At 37.0% G+C, this 22,496-nt stretch overlaps 1 protein-coding gene across 8 annotated transcripts in view; it reads right to left on the reverse strand.

Annotated features, from left to right (window-relative positions):
• Window positions 1-3,057: 3,057 nt before the first annotated feature.
• Window positions 3,058-22,496, reverse strand: part of ATP2B1 (ATPase plasma membrane Ca2+ transporting 1) — a 58,869-nt gene continuing 39,430 nt past the window's right edge. For 6 of the 8 annotated variants that reach the window (XM_090139636.1, XM_090139633.1, XM_031589622.2 and 3 more), the window contains exons 11-21: window positions 21,719-21,960; window positions 18,946-19,183; window positions 17,872-18,051; window positions 17,704-17,791; window positions 17,357-17,463; window positions 15,331-15,522; window positions 14,927-15,140; window positions 14,561-14,772; window positions 12,793-12,900; window positions 10,722-10,904; window positions 3,063-6,100 (exon numbers count right to left, since the gene is read on the reverse strand). In XM_090139636.1, the coding sequence (XP_089995762.1) occupies window positions 5,789-6,100; window positions 10,722-10,904; window positions 12,793-12,900; window positions 14,561-14,772; window positions 14,927-15,140; window positions 15,331-15,522; window positions 17,357-17,463; window positions 17,704-17,791; window positions 17,872-18,051; window positions 18,946-19,183; window positions 21,719-21,960 (2,076 nt within the window). In that variant the 3' untranslated portion in view covers window positions 3,063-5,788. Of the gene's footprint in view, window positions 6,101-10,246; window positions 10,401-10,721; window positions 10,905-12,792; window positions 12,901-14,560; window positions 14,773-14,926; window positions 15,141-15,330; window positions 15,523-17,356; window positions 17,464-17,703; window positions 17,792-17,871; window positions 18,052-18,945; window positions 19,184-21,718; window positions 21,961-22,496 lie in introns of all 8 variants that reach the window. The other 2 variants (XM_090139661.1, XM_090139658.1) reach the window with 2 other exon arrangements.

A 22,496-nucleotide genomic window follows, 5' to 3' on the forward strand; every position in this document is an offset into this window, starting at 1 on the left:
TACACCTTTTTTGCACTCTTGTTTTCCTTTCACCACAGACAGATAGCAGATGCTAACACAACTGCTTGGCAGCTATCTCCAGATTCCCTCAGCATACCAATTTGATGGCTTAACATTAGCCTGAAGTGATGTACTGAGACTGACGTGTGATTTAGCCCCAGGTGATGCAACCACAGCAGTAGCACTGAACAAGTAGGGGATCCTTCAGGAGAGCCTTGCGCTGTTTCAGAATAGCAGCTCATCAGCATGCTTAAAACACTGGGCGCTCATGCTGAGGCAGCTGAAAGTTACACAAGTGTCTGCTGGAGCCAGGACAGCGGGTCATCCAAGGTGAATGCTTAATGACCAGTCAGCCAAATGACTGTGCGGGCTGTGGCGACTACACGAGGAATTCAGACTCTTAGTGTCCTAACTTGGAGCTGAACTACACATACTGCACTGAAGAGCAGTAGAAGGTTCCCTTTAGACAAATCCAATTGCTGCTTGCACGCAGCAATGTTTATATCAACTACGTGGGAAAAATGCTTGGCCTGAAATTGCCGTTCACTACTGCTCCTTTTCATGTTCATTGAGTGTCCATGCTTAGTTTAAGATGTAATTCTCTAGGCCTTCACACCAATTAAAATTTGAAGCATATAATTGATAATTCGCTGGAAAAAGTGAAGAGCCACGACACACAGATATTTCCCAGCATGCTGACAGTGGGTGAGATCTTGATGTAGAAGGCAGTGACCACAAGGCAAAGCACGAGGATGATACAGAACTCCATAATTACACCTCTTACTGCATATGCCCTTCACTGATTCTTTAGGGCAGTCTTTGACAAACTGGAAGGAGAGGCAAGAAAAAGGGAGAACATAGCTGGTTTTAGGTCACGTCCGCATTCCTGCTAGATTCACTAAAATGGTCCAGATAATTCAGCAAAAGGAAAAAAGCCAGGAATTATTCCTCTTAGAAAATTAAAGTACCATGGCAAATAAATGTTCCAGGATTGGTGGATGATTTTTCTTTTCTTTTTAAACTAAACAGTAGTTTAGTTCTTGTAGTTTAATGGAAGTGCTTGTTATATGATAGTTCTCAACACTATATTAGACTGTTGTATGATATCAGAAAGAATGTAGAGGCCCACATACATGTCTGGTGAGTGAAGATGTACCTTCTCATCTGAAGAAGTGTTGTTGTTCATAAAGCAAATCCGAGAGCCTCTTACCAAAATACCAATTCCAACAGCTCCCCATTTTAGGCAATCTACGTTCTCACCCATGTGTCTTTTGACCAGGTTCTCTGGCAAGGACCTGAATGTTCTTATTTGATAGTTTTCCAGGTTCCCTCCTGAAGTACATAGCACATCACACTACTCAGTACCTGCCAGCACAGCATCAGAAATGAGCTTATTTCCCCACAAACATCAGCCAAATAGCCGCTTACCTTCGGGAGATCTTGAGACTAGCTTAGGTTAAATCTAAAGGTGCTTTTTAGCTACAGCCATCATCAGAGCAATCAACTTCTGGAAGAGGGAAAGTGACAGGTTAAAGCCTTTACTTATAAAACTGAAATTGTCAAAGAAAATTAATATATCCTCTGGGGTTTATCGGTAGGATTTTTGTTGTTGTTTTTTGGTTTTGTTTATTTTTTTAAGAGCAACACTTTACTTCAGAAGTTTTAGAAAGATATTCACATGAAGTTTAGGAGCATTTCTAATTCTACACAGGTTAATCTTATTCATTAACTGCCAAAAAATAAAATGATAAAAAAATTATTCACTTTATTTTCTTTTACTGTTCTGCGACAAAATTGGTGCCTTCATTTCCGTTAAGTCTAGAAATACAGAAGAGTAAAATAACTGAGCTAGTGGGAATGAATGAAGTCTGAAGGAAACTTCATCTTACTTACAAACTCAAGTTTGCTGACTAGGGTAAAGGCATGTCTCTCCCTTCCTAAGCTTTGGATTTTACACAGCTTTCTATTTGTTTGCAATATGTTTTCAAAGAAACAAACAGACAAAAAGGATGCATTCATTTTTAATATCTGAGTAGCCCACCTATTTAAAAAAGTTGCATAACCCTGCTAAGCCCCAGGAAAAGCAGTAAAAAAAATCAGCAGAATTTGACTCTTTTGAGATCTTTATGTCCTTTTAAAATGATACAGGCTCCTTTAAGTACCTGTAGGAGGCTTTTGGTTTAGACACTATGTAAGCCAACTCCTGGATTGGTCTCCTGAAGAAATTGATTAGATATTTCTGTATACAGATCAAAAGATAAGCTGAAGAAGCTCTCTGGCTCTTGACTCTGGCACAAAAATTCTCGGGACATGTCCCTGAAGAAGCAAGCCAGACCTTCTGTCTCAAGGTAACTTTAAGTCAGAGCTGGTAAGGCTCATCCAACAAAGTTAAGGTATTTCAATGAGGGCTTGGAATCTGTAAGATCAGAAGATATACACTGCTTGGGGAGGGTATGGTGGTGGGAAAAGCAAGGAGCTCTTTAGAACCAAGCATTTCTATTGTAAAAGCAGAATGAATGCTAAGACATTCTACTTTAATTTTCACAAGGCTTAGTATTGTCTAGACATTGCAAAAGCTGGCACTAGTAGCAGAAGCTGCACACATTAGGTCTTTGGGAAAACTTCTCAATACCATCAGCTGAATATGAGTTATCCTTCTATGAATATTACATTTACTTGTTCTCTTCAAAACATACTGGAAAGCTTCCTACTGTTCTAAATCCCCAGGTGTCAGTTCATTGTCCTTGTCCTCACACTTGCTACAGACTCCTGTGTTTTCCTATTGGTTTAACATTATAGCATTTGTTTCCATTATTCTCTTCAGACTATTCCACACTGAAGGATTTTCCTCCTCCTGTCAAGATCAATATAGAAAAAAATGAAACCACTTATATAACAACCAACTTTTCACCCCTCCTCCAAAACTAATGTTAGGTGTCCTGAGATTTGTCTTATAAAAAAATTTATTAGACATCCCATTCAAGACACTGAATTCAAACAGAAGTCAGCCTAGACCTACATTTAGAATAGTTACTATTGCTTGATCATAATACCACGTATACTCTGACTTCTTGAAAAGGAGTGAGCTTAAAATCATGGCAGTAAGAGCTGTTTTATAGAATAAGAATGCATTTCAGGTTTAAATCAGTCCTGTACTGACATTCAAGAATTTCAGTCCCCATACAGACTGAGATGAACAGCACATTTATTTATTTCAGTTACAATAAAGACAAGTAAACCTTACAACCAGAAAGGCAATGAAGGCCTCAGTAGCTCAGTGATAACCATTTCATAATCTAGGCAACATGTTATGATTTCTTGAGATCACAAAGAAAGCATTCCCTCCCCCACCCCCACCCCCCCAACAACGTTTCCTTATTTAGGTTTCACTTACACTTCCTATAAAGAACAGCACACTGATATTAACAGAATCAAGAGGGACCACTGATGTACAAAGCCTACATTTGCTCCCCTGTCCCCCAAAAGGCTTACGTGTAGAATTTATTCCAAAAGATACAATGCAGTCATGAGCACAACTAGAAAAGGGAAAAACTGAAGTCTGTTTTCAAAATCAAGTTGAGTTATGATACAGTGAATCTTCCTCTCACGGTGGTGTACTGTTATGGGTAAAGAAATTTTCCACATTTTAAACTGATGGGAGAAAAACCACGTACACAAGAAGGATTACCCCACCAAGCACTCTAGGTAAGAAATCTGAAGTGAGAGAAGTGCTAGAAACACGTGGGAGAAGTTACTATACAAAGTGTCAAGTGCAAACTCCCCTTGCCTAGAATCCAGTGTATTTTCTTCAGTAAACTAGAAAAGACTGAATTCAGATGTGGTTGACAGTGGGATACAGTGCTACACATTCAACATTAGCCACTGAAGAACAAACGCAAGCATGAAGTTATCCCACCACAAAGGAAAAGATCTGCTCGAGCTTGTCTCCTTAACCTGCTCATTTCTGCAGTTTGCTCTAGTATCATCATCTCCTCCCTCATTACCAATGTAATTCCTCCCAAGGGACCGCCTTAAAAAAAAAAAAAAGAAATCTTCAATATTACAGACTACTCTGGGAAAGAAGAAAAATGATCCACGCAAATACTATGTTTATGAATACAGAGCTGTTGAAAAGAAACATAGTATTGAACTCGTGCTCTTCTGAACAGTAATGGACCTGGAAAACACAGCAATAGGAAATTCAGTGCTGCTCCACCATCCTTAGCTGTTTAAAGAATGCAGCAGAGGCAGACGGTGGCTTTTCCAGTCTATCACTAGCAGGTCAGTTTTGGTGCATATTATTCATGTGGAAAGTATACTTTCACCAGTGCCATCGGTCAGTTCTTCTTTTCCTCCTTTTACAAAGGGACGAACTTACAAATCTCTATATCTCAGAATCTCAGCCAGACTATTCATTGCCAAGGAGTATTTTTTGGGCTCAGTGAAGACTTGTGAGTACCTTAATCTTACATTCATTCTGAGGCAGCCACCGCAACTCCATTTACCCACAGTACTGCTTTTAGTGGGGCTGTTACCATCTTGAAATTGTAGCTAAAAGTAGTTTTAACCAGTAATACAAGAGAGCACTTTTCAGTGTTTCCTGTGATGGAGCTGAGGGGAAAAAAATAAAATAAAAATCTGTAATAAACCATTGCTGCAATTTTATTTTAACAAAAGGGCAGGTTTATTCATGTTTACAAACAAGTTTCAAAAACAAAAAGGAGAACATGTATGCTACCCACTAACAACCTTTCAAAATGCCAACAGCCCTCATGCTGCATGAAGGATTTTATAGATTAGAAAAAAATCACAGTTCCACTCACAGTTCACCAAGACAGCACTAAACTAACATGTTTAGACAAAAACAAAGGACTAAGATTCTGATGTATTTTGATTTAATCCATTTTGCCCGAGATAACAGAAATATTTCAAGCAAGTTCCATCACATATTGATGTCCTGCATTAAACAATCCTACTAAGTTCTGAACAAAAGTTATTCAGTAAGTTTCTCAAAATTTTTAAAAATTAAACAGTTGTTTCAAAACCATTAAGTAGTAAATGTATTTAAGAAACTAATCAGGACAGAGGCCATAACTTCATTAGAACACCACTGCTCATGTTTTTACAAAGCATTAGTGTTATCTATTTGGCTATTAGTATCAGCAATTTATCTACAATATTTAACAAGGTAAATTGCAGGCAAAATTTAGTACAGTTTCAATAGAAACACCCTTTTCCTGAAAATACAGCAGTATTTGAAGGACTAGTTTTTTTTTTTTATTATTATTTTTCTGTGCATCATTTATAAGGAAGCTTCCCATCTATGAACAGGAACAAAAAAGTATCTACAAACCTTGTAAACAGATCTGTATCATTTATAAACATAAATAATCCAAATTATTAACAGCCAACAGCAGAAATTAAAGTATCAATTCAACGATCCAGGGCCTCCTTGCCCTTCCCAGCCTTCCCCTCAAAAAAGGATCATGATAAACTAAAGCTCTGCTAACACACTGTTCAGGACCATTCTTAAGTACAACAGATGATCCACAGGTCACTTATGCCGAGTTACTGTTCATCTGTCAGAGTTCATTATTACTCCCACCCCCAGAAAAGCACCCTCCAGTCTGGCAGAAAGCTTTTTTTAAAAAAATAAATCTACATTCGTACAAGTGTGTCTTCTGTTGAAGTCCAAGACAAGAATCTCATCTTGTCCATCATAAAGTGTGAAGAGACCCAGTTTCAATTTCTTTACAATGCAGCTAGTGTGTTAACATTCAGCTTACAATCAGAGTGATGTTTCCAAACTATGTAGCGGGCTCCCTGGGGATGAAGAGGTAGCAGACTTGTTCATGTCTGTTGTAAGGTGAATTCCACTGTCAACCGCATTGTTATTTTTATTGGGAGAGGGTGGGGGAGTAGAGTTGCGTTTTGTTGGAGCGTCATCTTCAGCATCAGTATCGTCAATAAGGGGAATATGAGGCTCGGAGTCTTCTATTCTAAACTCAGGATGCGTCATAAAATTGTGAATTGAACTTCGTGTCTCAGGTTTCTCTAGCCCCTCATATAAAGAACTACGAAATGCATTCACCACTCGTATCTGTAAACAAAGAAAAAAAGGTTGTTAACATGCTGCAGGTTTACTGGTAACGACATGGTTCTTATGAGTTTGAGTCCACAAACAGCTAGACATGAGTGATTCGAATTTGTATGTGATGCAGTGGAACTTGCAATAAACTGTAAGAAATGAAGAGCATTTCAGTAGAGCACTGCCAGTCTACAAAGTAGGAATAAAAACTGTGAAAATACTGCAAGAAGCTGAAGGGCCTAAAATTCAGACATGGCACTAGAATTGTTGAATTACTTAACATGGGCTAAGCATTTTTTTTTTTTTTTTTTTTTTTAATAAGGCCAACAATTACTTATTCACAAATTAAATAATTTTCAGTGAGTTTTACAGAATACTGAGGGGGGTGGAAAAGGCTGAAAATAAGTTAAAGGGTAAAAGAGTTACTAATTCTCATGCTGGGAATTTAGGATGTCAACTGACTATGAAGAAGCCAAGCATGTGTAAGCCAATGTCACAATGACCAGACAGTAACGAAGTCATGCAAAAAAAAGAATATGACTAACTATAAACAGCTGTAAATGTTCGAGTATATACCCATCTACCACACTGGAGAAAGTTTCTTACCTAACGATTTGGAAGCTAAACACCAGAACTAGGAAACTGAATGCTGTACTGTATACTGAAGATGTAGCTACAACGGGTTACAACTTGGAAGAGACTGTTCAAGCAGCACTAAATACGAGAGAAGCAGGCGATCAGTTTTAGCTTATTTGAGTTTTCAACTTCCACTGAATTCATGGATAAAATTCCCAGGCTGAACGTAATTTCAAGTCTCTTCACTGTTTAACTAACATGTGCAAATCAGAACACTAAGTTTAAAGAAACCATAAACAAACATTTCAGAAAGAAATTAGATATGAAATTGGGTAGGAAAAAGGTGCAAGTTCATTTTACAAAATGTGCATGTCCAAGATGACTGGAATTTATTTTTCTCATTGTGATTTGAAGGATGAAGCCACCTGCTCCTACACCTCTTCTGCACTCCACATTTCCCTGACCAACTACACGAATTCAGGATTCATTCTTGACTTTATATAAAATATTTAGTAGAAAACCAATAGTTTGTCCAATACTTTGATCCAAACACATTCTCCAGCTTCTGTTAGCTTCTGCCTGTTCAATACTCAACATCTCTAATTAACCTGAATAAGTTTTCAGGAAAGTACACAAAAAGTTCTGCATAGTACAATAAGAAGCAGAGCAAAACTCTGTAGTACAGACCAACTTACTGTTACAGAACAGTAAGTCAAATTTCAAAAGATTTTTTAGGACATCTGAGATGACTTGTTTCAAGAAGTGTATCAGGATTACTGCTTCCATACAGGATACATTGAGTTCCTTAGTAGTAAAAAAGAAGCAATTCCAGGTGAAGAAATGAAGCTGGAAGGTAAAGCAGGACAGCAATGTTGACTTCAGAAGAGTTAAGATACACCAAACATCCTTTTAGTGCAAAAGGACAGAAAAAGACTCCCCAGCAGCAGTGCATCAAGTTTGTTATCAGAGCAGCTCTACACCACATTGATTCTGACCATGTTCTTTGATATCCAGAAATAGGTGTTGTTTCCCCTATCCCCACCCCAACTTTCATTAAGAATTTTACTAAAAAGCTATAAAGTCCACATATTCATACTGCAGGTATACAACTGGGCTCCACTGATGACGAAAATCACTTCAAGAGGACAGGAAGGATACGTAATATTCAAAATAGAGAGAATAGGAAATAGTATTGATGTGCTTGAGAGACAAATCATTACAGCAGCATCTAATGCTTTATTGTTTATCACGTGAAAAACTGAGCACACTTTAAGAGTTTGCATGTTACGTGAGATTTAAACAAATCCAGAGTGCTGCATAAAATCTCTTGTCACTTTCCAAGTGAATCAGCAGGAGTGACAGTGTCAGACTGAAAGTTTACAATGCCTTTATTTGGCATGTTGCATCCCACTGTGCCATTGATTTCAGTGGCAAAATGAAATACGACTGCCTCATGGAACTAGTTTTTCATTGCTTACAGATGGTATGTTAGAACATAAGCAGTAATGAAAAACACTTTTTTAGCTTAATAGGAGAGCTGTTATTATCATAAGGACAGAAGAATATCCACAATAAAAGTGTGATTCACAAAAGACAACCAACTGACCTGGATGATCCTATGAACTGAGGACCCTCATAAGGTCTGGCCACGAAGGTTAGAATCAGACTACAAGCATTTTATCTTACATTTAGAAGGGAATACATCTAGCATTTTTAAGGCTTTATTTTCTGCTACTCAAGATAATGAGATGAGATAGCTAACTATAAAATTGCATAAGCGAGGAGCAAACAGGACAATTTGTTATATCATTAGGCTTTTCCTATAGTAGATACCAGAATAGCAAGGAATTCAGTAAGCACTCCAAATCTTCCTGGCCAGACGGCTGCTTTGGAGTAGCAACCTCAGTACGTGTGAACTATCTTCCAGCTAACAGCTCCAAAAAAGACAACAATGAACAAACCTCTCTGTTTGCCACTAATATACATTAGCTATCAAAAGAGGATCTCCTAGAGAGAATAGCAGAAGGCTGTATTTCATAGTGAAGATCAAAAACTAGTTTTTTACACTATTGTAGGTTGCACTGGTCATTTGATGCAATGAGATGATGCAGTACCCATTAGGTTCTGCTCAAATGACAGCATGGCATGAAGTTGCTCTCCAGAGAGTTCTCAATGTCTAATTAATGTTCTTGAGTGTAGTTAGGGATACAGGTTACTCATTACCATTTTAAGTAGGAGATGCAATCCTGCATATCCTTACTGTTAAATCTACTTTTCATTTTGTGTGCTTCAGGCATGCAAATTTGTGAGCTAAGCTTCTCAATACTGCTCACTTGCAGGGTAGGGAAGTATCTGTGTCGCCAAATGAGAACAAGTTAGCTTGTACAAGCTAACACAGAAATTCTGACCATGCCAAAAAACCCATAAAAATAAAGAAATCAGAAGAAAACAATTTAAGGCAGCTCCTGAAATTAAGGGTCTTCATCCACTTGGTAATCTGAAAGCTTAAAAAGCAGGGCAGGGGTGGAGAAAAGAAGCCTTCTCATAGTTATTTTAAAAAACAATTATTTAACTGGTCTATAGGAAGTTAGAGATGGCAGTCAAACATATAATACATAACTAAGATGGAAAATGATTTCAACAATAGTTGAATACTGAGAGCTAATATCTGTAACTGTTACACATCTTCAGACTCCATAATTTAAGCCTACATATGAGTAATTAAATCTCTAGCTTCTACAAAGAGGAAGGCTGAAACTGAAATGCCACTTAGAGCACAATATAAAGGGGGCAGAATTGAGGTAAGACAAGAACTGTACTGTTACTGATGGCTTATGAACTGCTGTCTGAAGAACCTAGAAAGGAAAAGAAACCCTTCAAATGTGAACAGAAGTTTCACTACTTAGTCCTTAAGCCCTTCTTCTTTTTCATGGCCCTTCTTCTTTTTCATGAGCTATGTTTCTTCTGACTTGTACGCATTTAAGAAGCCTTGTTTCGCCACCTGAATCCTGATGTTGAGAAAGTTGTGTTATTCAGTAAAAAAAAAAAAATCCACTGAAAGCAGAGACTCAGAAGTTCCTCACAAGCTACAAAGAAAATGCATTTAGTGTTCCATGTTCTAACTACATTCATATTTTTAAAACTGCATTGCTTTTCCATCCGTTTCTTCACCTTTTCAAATATCATGTGCTGTGCATAGTGCAAGACAGTTAAACTAGGTCTATGATTATACACTTAATCAATTTGCTTATTCAACAGAAGTCACCCATATAAGGTGACTTTCGAGGCATATACTCGAAAATTTACAACAGTTTTCCTGTTTTATCCTAAACATTCTTCTGTACACGAATGGATGAAGGCACAGGATGTGCAGGCTCTCAGCTTTAAAGTGAAAGTCTTTTGTTGCAATTGTTCCACCTGTTCTCAGCCCTCTAAGAAAAAAAAGTCTTGAGGACTCCACTTTGTGAAAAAGCTCTATGAAAAGCCTGAACGATGAGTTTAAGTACTAAGGAGAAAATGAGAAACGTTAGGTATGTGAATCAGGAAATGTTAACTTCATGCACTTTAGGAACACACACTCACACCCCACAGTAGTAGAAGCAGTAGTAGAGGAAAACACTACATGTGTAGGGGTAGAAATATTTGTTACATCATGGTGCTGGCTGGCGATGGAGGGTTGCCGCCTTAGAGCCCCCTGAATGGTACTTCCACTCTGGAAAGCATTCACTACATCCATCTGCAAGGAATCAGAGATTGTGACAGCTTGCTCAGCAAGAGAGAGAGAGAGAAAGAGAGAGAACAAGAGAGGACCATCCCCATCTATAGCACACAAAAAGTAAAGAAAAAAGGCACTTTTTTTTTTAAATACAGTAGATAAACAGGTAAGAGTTGAATTTAGAGTCGAAGAAAACAGAGAACCCTGAGGGATTGTACAGTCATCCATATCCCCTCGAGAGTCTCATCCACACCATTTAAAACTGCCACCTTAGTCAAAAGGATGTAGAGGAGTGATTTCCCTCCTAACACGCACCGCATCCTACCTTTTCCAAGACCATACCTGAGTTTGTATTCTGTTTAGGCCCCTAAACCACAAGATCTGACCACGACGTAATTCTCTCTCAGCATGATCAATCTCCTCCACATCTTCTGCTAGCTCTTCCTCGGGAATCTCTTCCTTTTGTGTTCCATGACCAGCTTCCTTAAGGAATTTCAGGCGGCTAGTTGGAATTGTTGAAATCAACTAACAGCGAATAAGAAGTATGAATCAGAATTATTATTTTTAAGGGAAGGAAAAAAACCCAACAAAACATAATAATAGACATTTAAACATAATATCCTGTATATATGATTAGCAAAGTTGAATTTAAAAAAAAGATGTAAATGGGATAAGTGTATCAATGTAGAGCCATCACTCCAGCTGAATAGCTGCACAAGCCTAAGTTTTCTTACAACTTCAATAACATTTAATTAGAAGTAGCCACAGCTTATTCAGAAATATAGAAGAGGCAGGCATTCTTTTGTCACCTGAATGGTATTGATCCATTTGCAAGCGATGTTTCCAAAACCCTTATATAAAACTACTAAATTGCTAGTTGCTCACATTAAATTGCTACTTATTTTTAATTAATTAATCTAGCTGAAGCTAAAGAGAAGATATGTGTGTCTGTTCCGGCTTTCCTTTTCATCCCCACCTTCAGGGCTATTCTGTTGAACTATGTAGTGAAGGAGAATCATCTTTTGATACATCCCATCTAGCAGATCCACATCAGTTCCAAGCCTGCTTTCCTTGAGCATCATTAATCTAGAAGACCATTTCAGAAGCTGCAGAGGAAAAAGACTGCTCCAAAAGCAAGATAAACTGCCTTTCATACTGACATTGTTACTATGACTTCAGTTTCTACTATTAGCAGAAAGTCAAAAGCTCTTTCACTATGATCAGATGCTAGAGCAGCATGAACTGCAGCAGGGAAGCTCTGCCCTTCCAGGATGCTTTGGAATCAAAGATATTTCAAGCTACCATGACTCTCTTTGAGGCTACTTTTAAACCTCAGCATGACTCTATTTGATTTTTAAAAAATAATCAGTTTTCTAAAAACCTTCTTAAAAAGATTATACCCACATTTAGAATATGCATTTATGTATTTATTTACAACTAAAATTCACCCTGAAAAGGTATTCTTTACAAATTAGAAGGGAAGAAACTGTACTGGAAAACTCTTCATGTGGGATGAAGAATTTAGACAGCCATGTCATTAACTAATGAGAAACTACACAGAGTTCTAAAGTTTCACGTAAATAAGCTTGCAAGCACTGTTGCATGTGCAATAGCAAAGAAACCCCAAGAAAGAAAATAATCAAAATGCTTAAAAGCTTAAAAGTATATTTCATAATTATGCAAATGAAGAATTTTAAAGAGAAAACATTCGAGTTTTGCTGCATTTCTTGCTACTCTAGGATATCTTTAAACAAAAAAGACCAGTATGTATAACAGTTCTCATTTTTCAAGAAAACCATTCAACACCACATTAAATATATTGAAACATTAGCATATTAATTGCCTTATATTCTTATGGAAGTTCTTTTAGTGTTTATCTGGCTGAAGACAATTTCATATTCAAAAGCAACTACAGCTGCTTCTAGTTAAAAATTACTGAACATAAACATAGAATGATAGAATGGCCTGGGTTGAAAAGGACCACAATGATCATCTAGTTTCACCCCTCCACCCCTGCTATGTGCAGGGTTGCCAACCACCAGACCAGGCTGCCCAGAGCCACACCCAGCCTGGCCTTGAATTCCTCCAGAGATGGGGCATCCACAGCCTCCTTGGGCAACCTGTTCCAGTGCGTCACCACCCTCTGTGTGAAAAACTTCCTCCTAACTGTCCTAAACCAGACATACTATCTAGTTATGACTTATGACTAACTAATCAAGTCATAGTAAGGAATGTCTAACCTCAAACTTTCTAGCTATTAACCCAGATAAATTTAGGCAGCATTTACTGTTAATTTTTACAAATTTATGTAGTCCACTTCAAAGATCAGAATGTTTAAGGTAAAATGCTTTACATGAAAAATACAAATTCATTAACACAAATGGATTTGACATTTAGAAAAAACCTATTTTACCTGGCCCCAGAGTAGTGTTCCCATGCCCAGGAAAACAGACCACAGCCACTGTTCAATTGAGAGCTTTGAGCAACTAAAAGGTTTTCCACCAAACTGCACGATAATTATCTGTGAAGAGCAATACCATTAAACATGTATCAGTGATCCATTACTAGAAAACTCCCTGAAGCTTCAAGATCAGCATAGACAACGCTGCATTAAAACACTGGATTTACCATCTCATGAAGCACACACTTCTACCGTCTCAGCAGCTTGAGCTATATTTCCAAATCTAAGCAATTTTCTCAGTACTTTAAGAACTTATTCTTCAAATGGTACACAAAAGAAAAAAAATGGTTTTTGCTTCCTTGTCCTTACACCTTTCCCCTTCGTTTAACATTTACAGCGTGTACTTGACGCTACAAATTTAGTTTAATGATCTTCTATTAATGCACGCACTTGCACAAAAATGCAAGTATCCAAAATGCAAACATGATTTCTGAAATCATTCAACAGAATATTATTACATATCCCAGTCTTAAGCATGAGAGTTTATATGACAAACTGTGATGAGGGGCTGAAATCTGAAAGCCAAGTTAAACACATTCCCACTGACTTAACTACCAGAACAAGCTGCAGGGGCCCTAATGAGCAAGGTATTCCACTGCATAGGAACTATATGCATGGAACACTGCCCTGGAGAATAAACATTCCAGCAGCAGGGCAAGTGTCAAAAGGAGACAGTATCAGCCATTAAATAGGGCTCCTGACACTGTAAAGCCCAGGAGTATCTTATTTTATTAACAAAGAATAAGACACTATGAAAAAACACAGCACTAAGTTATATAGGAAGATAAGCCCCTTATGACTCCCTGATAAAGGGAACATAATTGCAGGCAGGAATAATTTCTATGCATTTGGATTTGTTGCAAAACAAGTCTGCTGCACTTATGACTCTAAAAATAGAAGCAGCTTTTGAGAGAGATTCTCCTGAAGAAATTTAAAAGTAGATTAAGTGAAGCAACTTTACACAAAGCAGAGGTGCATACATTTGCATTGCTTGAACTGTTATGTTTGGCTAACTCCAAGGAATTCCAAGGTTAAGATTCATCTTACACCTTAGATTACTCATGTCCAAAATAAACTGCGTGAAAATGAAAAAAATTAAATTGTAAGAATATAAAAATCAAATTGTTGGTTATTTCACTGTTATTCATATTGATTAATTAAACATAAAGGGTAATTCGAAGGTAAAAATATTTTGTGTCAACTATTTTCCTTTAATTAGATTTTGACTTGATCTTTCTCAATATCAGGATGTTAGTCTGATTTATTTCAGATAATTTAATTCGTCTTGTTAGTAAACAGAGATTTAACCAGCCAGCTCTTACAAATCTGCCTAGATGCACAAACTAAAGGTCCCCAGACATCAGTGTTTCATGCCAAAATAAGACCTAAAGCAACAGCATCAATAGAGACAACTGATGTCTGTAAGAGGAACATACAGTCTCTTGAAAATCTGTCAAAAGACTGGAACACTGGGATCACACAGAAGGACAAGAAAATTCAAAAAAGTATACACAAGTATTTCAACATTTGATTTTGACAAGTTCATGAGGTTTTACCTGAAGACCTTGTCAAGCAAGACTTGAAAATTATTATGATTTTAATAATTTATTTATTTTTGAATAGTGTGACATTGCTGATTCTTCACGTTGCAGAAATAAAACATCTGGTTGCATAAGCATTAGTTGGTTAGCATTTCCAAGGTAAGCAATAAGTTACTCACCTGCACAACAAATGTTCCCAGAACAATAGTACAGAAGATAGCGTTGTTAAAGATTCCTTCAAAAACATTTCTTTCACCATGAATTTTCCGGGCATTAATTTCATTAAAAAGCTGCATCATTACAAATGTATTGAAGACAATAGTATAATGCTCTGAAGGAGGGGCATGCAGAGGTGCATTTCTTCCACTATCAATATCAAAAATTTTCTCACCTGTGTATAAAAGACATCAATCAGCAGCTTAAATTGGTGGATTTATACACACACAGATAGATAAAACATATACAAGAATTAAATATATATATATATATATATAGTTTTTAAGACTTCATCTCCCTACAGCTTGGCAAAGCTTCAGTGTTCTTACCAGCAAACAGAAGCGTAAAGACCACTACGAGTTGGTAGAATGCGTGACCCAAAATATTCTTCATCATTGTACGAGAAATCAAAGGTTTGTTTCTACCATAAGGCTTTCGCAATAGAAGAGCTTCAGTGGGTGGTTCTGTCGCCAAGGCAAGAGAAGCTAATGTGTCCATTATCAGATTTACCCACAGCATCTGCACAGCTTTAAGCGGAGAATCCTATAAAGACAGAAACGTAAGCCCTCCATCATAAATGAACAAACTGCAGCTATTGAAGGCATTTATTATAAAACACTGGCACATTTTGAAGAGCATTACGTTCTTCAGGCTAGCATACAACTGAAAGCTGAATTCAAGAGAGTCAGTCATATTTACAACATTTATTAGCTGTAGCTATCAATGTACATACCTGTGTTATGCATGCTCCTGTAAAAGCGACAATGACTGCTACTACATTGACAGTAAGCTGGAACTGGAGAAATTTCGAAATGCTGTCGTATACGTTTCGTCCCCACATAACTGCTTTAACAATACTTGTGAAGTTGTCATCCGTAAGGATAATATCAGAAGCTTCTTTAGCAACATCTGTTCCTGCAATTCCCTGGTAGAAGAAGAAAAACACTAGGAAATGCAACAGGGTGCATTGATGTATATAGTAGGAACAATTACATTCCTGGTCATCATGCCAGCATTCATTTTAATGTACCACGTCTTTAGAACTACTTTAATGTAAACAACCTAAAGCTCTGCTGAAGCAAGTCTTGCTTCTACATTCTACTGCAGTATGGAAAACACAAAAAATCCTCATCTTTACTTTAAAGATTTTAATAAATAAAGAAATCTCAAGCTGACAATGAAAACCACACTGTGCAAGTTCTCCCTGTTCTAGTTAAAGGCCACCAGATGGTGCAGTACTACAGTTTAGTCCACACGCCATATGGATTCTAGGAGTAGGAAAATACACGTGTACCTACATGGTAAAGTGATGTACACTGCCAAAAGCTTTTTTTGCAGAATGTTGACAGTGAAAAGCAAGACATTAAGTATAATTGCATTTAACATTGCAATGCAATGATATTGTTAGGTTTTAAGCACCTGGAATCTCCTGCATATCTAAAAAATTCAACCTAGCTTATGAGTTAAGTGTAATATCCACTTAAAGAGTTGGGGTTTTTCTTTTTTTAAATACCCTAATTACAACTCGATAGGAAATTTAAGGATCCTTATTCTTGATGTTTGCTAAGAAAAAGTCACCTGCACAGCTATGCGTACAACTTAAGAGTTGTCTCTAAGTGTGATTTTATGATTGCATGGGAAAGCAATATACACTAGTCTACCTACATAAACTTGAATCCAAATTTGTAATAGAGCACAAGGAGCTGCAACTTAAATTATTTGTTGACAGTGATTCGGTTTTGAAGGGACCAGCATTCTTAGCTGTAATTTTCGTAATATTTAGTACCACACAGACAAACCAGTGTGCAGAACAAATATATAAACCACAATGAAAGTAAAGACAAAAACAAAACAAAAAAAGCCACCACACAAGTCTTGCCTATAGAAGAGACATTTATGTATTAAATTTTTAACATCTTTTTAAAGTTCACCTACAAGCTGAGAGGAGACAACAAGTCAGCTTTTTAATTCCTTCATGTCAGCTCAGGAAGAACAATAAAATTCCCTTAGCTACTGTAGGCTGCTTAGGTCTCTGCAATAGTGTACTTAACACATGCTAAATTTAGTTTAAAATGTTTTATCCCCAGCAGTTAATTTTCACAGACAGTTAGAATTTGTTTGGCTACCATTTCAAAGGGTGTTTGATCATTTGAACTGAGAAAGTGTTTCTGAACTCATACAGACAAATGCAGATCCTAGGCTGCTATGAATATGCTGTTTTATTTAGGATGTACAAGATGTCTTGGTACCACCTCCAAAGGCATTTTAAATATCAATTTATATTTTCTGTCCTCCTAGTCTCCCTGTTCTCTGCATCATTTCACAGAAAACAGATGAATAAACTTAATCCATATCATATATAAGGCTTACTGAAAGCCACTGTATGCTGTTTACCACTTCAGGTCATTTTGCCATATGTTGAATAGATCATATTTCAGGAATATTTCAGTATAAGGAATTCCAGTGCAACAAGTTTTTGTGTAAAAATAGGTTTTGCTTTGCAAGTGACTAAAGATCTGCAGTGTAAGTTTGTAAGTTCTCATTGGCAAAAGCCACAAGGACATTTTTAATCAAATAAAAAAGATGGGAAACTGAGAAAAAAAGTAATTAGTTGTAAGTATGAGAGAAGTTAACGCCCTTAAATTAGCTGTATATTAGGCTTATGAAACAAGTAAGGCTGTCAAATCTTTTCAAAAGTTATTTGATAAACTGCTTTATTAAAATAGCGTTCAAAATATTGAAAGTAAAAAAAGTCATACCATAGCAAATCCCACATCTGCTTTCTTCAGTGCAGGCCCATCATTGGTACCATCACCAGTTACTGCTACAACTTGCCTCTGATCAAAGATAGTGCTGTCAATTATACCTAAAGTAAAATGACATCTCAGTATTATAGATCAAAACAGACAATACAACAAAGATTGCGGTATTTTATCATCCTCAAACAAAAAACCCACACAACAACTAGAACCATCTATTATTATCTCTCAAGAAAAAAAAAAAGTTGGCATATGAAGACACCCTCATTGGCATTTCCCACAAATCGTAATCCTGTTTTTCTCTAGAAATAGAACTTTACTTGGAAGTTCAAATAACTTTTATTTACCTTTTACTAGAGTGTGTTTGTCAGTAGGAGATGATCTTGCAAGAACACGTAGCTTTGGCCAAATTTTATCTATTCGCTCTTGCTCTATCTGCAAAAAGATCATCAGGAACATTTTGCAATTACAAGCCTTTACAAAATAGCTGATCCAACTTAAGTCAGTATGCTTACCTCTCCTTTTTCATTGCGTATTCTCCTATTAAAGTCTTTGCCCTCTAAACACAGAAAGTCTTCACCAGGATTCAGAATACCACATTTTAATGCAATAGCACGAGCCGTATTAATGTTATCACCAGTGACCATACGTACAGTTATGCCTGCACGCTGACATTTTTTTATTGCATCAGGTACCTATATGTAAAAAAAATAACAAAAAAAAACCCACAAAAGTTAGACTATACAAACACTTAATAAATTAACAAATTCACATGACTAAACATGTGAATGAAGTGTCTTCAAGTCAAACCAAAATAACTTATTTTAACATCAGTACTGTTGCTAAGGAACATTTAAGAAATTTAAGTAATAACCTGCCTTAACCATTTTCCTGAAAAACACACAACCTGGCAAAGGGTGGTTATTTTTTATTTTGTTTTTCCCATTTATTCCCCCTTCATTTTCCAAATACTGTAGTGTGCAAATCCACCACAGAAAGCCTCATGATACACGTTATGGAGTAGCAGTCAAAAGTACTAACTACTGGCTTTACGTTTATGATTATGTAAAATGAACTGCAGCTCACACACTACTTGTCAGCCAAATTCGACTGTGAAGTGACACTAATGTGGGTCAGAATGAAGTCCCCCTTAAAGCATAAAAGCTTTTACTGTTGAGAAATACTGCCCTCCATAGACCTCAACCACAAGCAGATCTCCTTAGCTCAGTTGACAAATCCTCTTCCCCTTTAGAACCTTGCAACAAACACAATGGCTAATATGATCCTAATCCATACTCCTAATATTCCTAGTAGTTTAAAGAAGAAAAAAGACCAGTTGTTCCATCTACTGAGACACTGCTTAGTAAGCGCCTTAAGTCATTAGTTTGTACAGAGCTTCAGTAACACAGCATAAGTGTCATTAAGGTTTTAATCTGCTTTTGTAGCTACATTAACTTTTCCCCCCAAGAAATAAGATTTTCGTTTATTAACTATGCTAAAGATGCAAAACTCACTCTTTGCATGACTGAAAACAACACGAATCAGGATCTCCCGAAACAGAAACGCTGCAGCTTACACAGTGACCCTACCTCAGGTCTCACAGGATCTTCAATCCCAACAACAGCAATGCACGTCAGACCAGTAACAATGTCATTTTCATTGTCCCATTCTGGCTCTGGTTCCCCTGCTGGAAAGTCTCTAAATGCCAAACAAATCGTTCTGAGCCCTTCAGAAGCCATTGGCTCAATTACAGTTTTTACAATATCATCACGGTCCCTAGGTCTGAATACCTTTGGTTCTCCATCAGCACTCAGTATTTTGAAGCACCTGAAAAGAAAAAGTTAAAGTTAACAGATGTTTATGAAAGTTCAGACTTTTGTGGGAAGTGGCTTATTAGTCAACTTGTTTTAGTTTCCACAAGCTTTACTCTTCCAGACAGGCACACTAGCAGATAATCTTCTCCGTATGCACTTAATCTCTTCCTAACTGCAAAACATGCTAGCTGTTCACTGAGATGGTTGTCCTGGGATGAAAACAATGCTCTGTAAATTATGGAAACAAAATTAGTTACCTCCCAGAAGTAACTGTTTCTCACTGTACTTAAATGCAGTGAATGCACTAGCTGTGTCAGTTAATCTAGTTTCAAGTTCAACAAATAGTTCCACCTTTAATAGTTGCACACGGCTCAGAAATACAGTAAGCTTCCAAAACATGCACACAGTGCCTCAGCACTAAACTGACAGAACTAAAGCAAACTTGCATGGTATGAAGAACCAGTGCTATCCTTTGTCAGTAGTAAGGTTTAAAAAAAAAAACAACATGCACCTTACCAATTCTGAGAGAATTTGGCAGTTCTTAAACATAAAGCATTAAATAAAAAAAAAAAAAATACTTCAAGCTGTTGTAAAAAAAATAAATTAAGAGACTAGGCTCAAAATAACATATTCTAGCGTTTCAAGTCATGTTCTTTTAGTCTGTTTCTTTATGCCACAGATGTCATTGCTTTCCTAGAGAGCATACATACTTTACCAATAATAACGTCACAAACGTAACACTACCAAATGCTTTTAACAATAAATTTAATTTTGTTCCTTTGAGTCTTCACCAAAGTTCTGCCATAACACAAAACCGTAAGAGCTTGTTTCACAAATCAGTACTAACATGACACTGAAAAAAAGCCAAGGATTTATGACATTTTGACAACACCTGACAGGTCTGATAGACAATTTCATTCCAACTGAAATTTGAAGTCTGCCATTGATTTGGGTTACCTGTTCAAATGTCAGCAACCACTGTGTATATCTTGCATTATCACCAATCACAGGGCTCATTAATCCCAAGTATACAGAGATGACAATATGGAAATCAGTAAGTTTTATGTCAAGACTGAAACAAGTTTTAGTTAAAACACTTGACTTGAGACATGAGTGTAAATAAAGAAGAAAAACTGCTCTGCTTGAAAAGTTTTGCAGCACTTCTTCTACACTTACAGTTGACTCATTTATATTATTTAAAAATATATATACTTATATTTATGTTTAAGTTTTCAGTGCTCAGCAGTCATCTCTGTGATAGTGAAGAATGTGCAGCACAACTGGCAAGCCATGTTATGAGCTCTATGATCAACTTCTTTCACTGCACAGACAGAAGATAAAGAAAACAGCTAAGATTTTCTCGGATGGTGCTGCTCAAATAGTATCAGGTTTATGGCTACTCCAGTATTATCTAAATCACTCCATCTTTTCTTGTTCTTTCTTAGCTATCACTATTTATTATCTCAGATATGAAGCCAAATGAATCGCATGAGTCAAGGCTGAATGAGTTCTACCATATTCTCAAGTTCAATTGCTTAACAACAAAATAAAATATAAAATTCCCCGAAGGTAGAAGAAATGCATGTGTAGGCATACTTACTGATGAAACTTGGCTTAAAATCTAGCTAAGATTTAGATATGAATTATTCCAAAGCTCTGCATCAAAAGGAACTAGAAAGTCCTTGAAAGACTGACATTTTGCTGCGAGCACTAACCTGATGGAGAAGGAGAAAAATTATCTTTTCTCTTTTAGTGTATATCCCTACACGGTGATCCTGGGGCCAGGTAGCAAGCTAAAAGTTAAGGTGGTACGTGCTACTATTAAGACTAGAAAGAGTTTGAAGCCAGGACTGAAAACAGACTGGTTACAACTACAGCTCCTAGACAACATAACATAATGCACATATGTGTTCTCCCCCAGCCTGCTTAGGAGTTACCACAGCTTTCTTCATACTATGGTTTGTTCCAACGGCTACACACCTCTCACTAACAGTCCAGCCAATAAAACAAAAGGCCTCTGGAAATGGGCAGACAAGTAAGGAAACAACTTGCTTTGTCATATTAAAAGAACAATTAACTTTCTCTCTTACTCAAGGTTCAACCTTCTATTAAAGTAATCAGCTTTGACACCAATTCACACTGTCATTTGAAGCTGAAAGTAATCTTTTGCAAAGGCACTAAACTCTAGACAGAGTTTAAATCAGCTGCCAGGACTTCCACACTTCAAATTAAGATGGCTTAACTAGACAGGCTTGCCTGTACCAGATTCACACACTGAAGAGCTGTACTTCTGCTTTATGCCTTCCAGTGCATTAGATTTAAAGTAATTCAAGTGCTCCTTCCCATTTTATTGCATAAAGTCAAATAATCAAGGGACACAAGACAGGAAGCTAGCAGCTATTTCAAGGGTACAGGACTGTTGCACTTGTTCATAAACACAGCTACAGAAATAATTTGCAGACTACAGCATAATGTTGTTTAGCAGTTCACAGTCTCACAAAGTTTAGCCAAATTCCAAGTGCTAAAGTACAATAGTAGCTGTTCTTACTTTTTAAGAACTATCTCAGAGGCACCTTTACTGAATATTCGGAAACTGCCATCAGAGTTTTTTAACACAGTACTCATAGATTTTCTAACAGAGTTGAAGGTGTACACTTTGTGCAACTTCTCTTCTGGTATCTCATTTCGTACATCCTGATAATCACGTTTTAAATCCAAAAGAAAACCCAGCAAGGCACATTCAGTTTTGTTTCCAACGTGACGTGGTAGACCACCTTCTTTTTCAGGAGGCTGCAAGAAAAACAATAATCTTCACTGATTAAAAGGTTAACTTAGGAACCACTGAAGTACAGCTTTAGAAAACAAGGAAGCCAAGTGTAAGTTCAGCTCTGAGTTGGGAAGTTTCACTTTTGCAATGATTAATCTATAAATTCCTATGAGTCATAAGCTCACGCTACTGGCTTTCATAAGTGACTTCTGCACCTGTTTAGTCTTTCAGTACGTTTCTCAGGCTCAGAAATCACCTATGAAGTCTATATAAAATGCAGAGCTGAACTTCCTTTTTAGTTAGTTTTCAGTGCTTGAAATAACTGTCTGGATCACTTGGGTGTACTGGATCCCTGAATAATTTTGCACTTTACAAGTACCGTTAAGTTTAAGGAAACTGTCTTTAAAATACTAGATGCCATTATTTCTGCTAAATTAATGCATTCTCACCTGTAACAGTTCTTCCTTAATAATATACTATGAACACATCACCTGGTAGCCTGCTATGGAGGAGACTTAAGTCTTTAAGCTTCTTAAGCCTCACTACAAGTTCTGTCTTC

This window comes from Phasianus colchicus, chromosome 1 (genome assembly GCF_987193195.1).
Source record: "Phasianus colchicus chromosome 1, bPhaCol1.hap1.1, whole genome shotgun sequence".
Taxonomy (NCBI): domain Eukaryota; kingdom Metazoa; phylum Chordata; class Aves; order Galliformes; family Phasianidae; genus Phasianus; species Phasianus colchicus.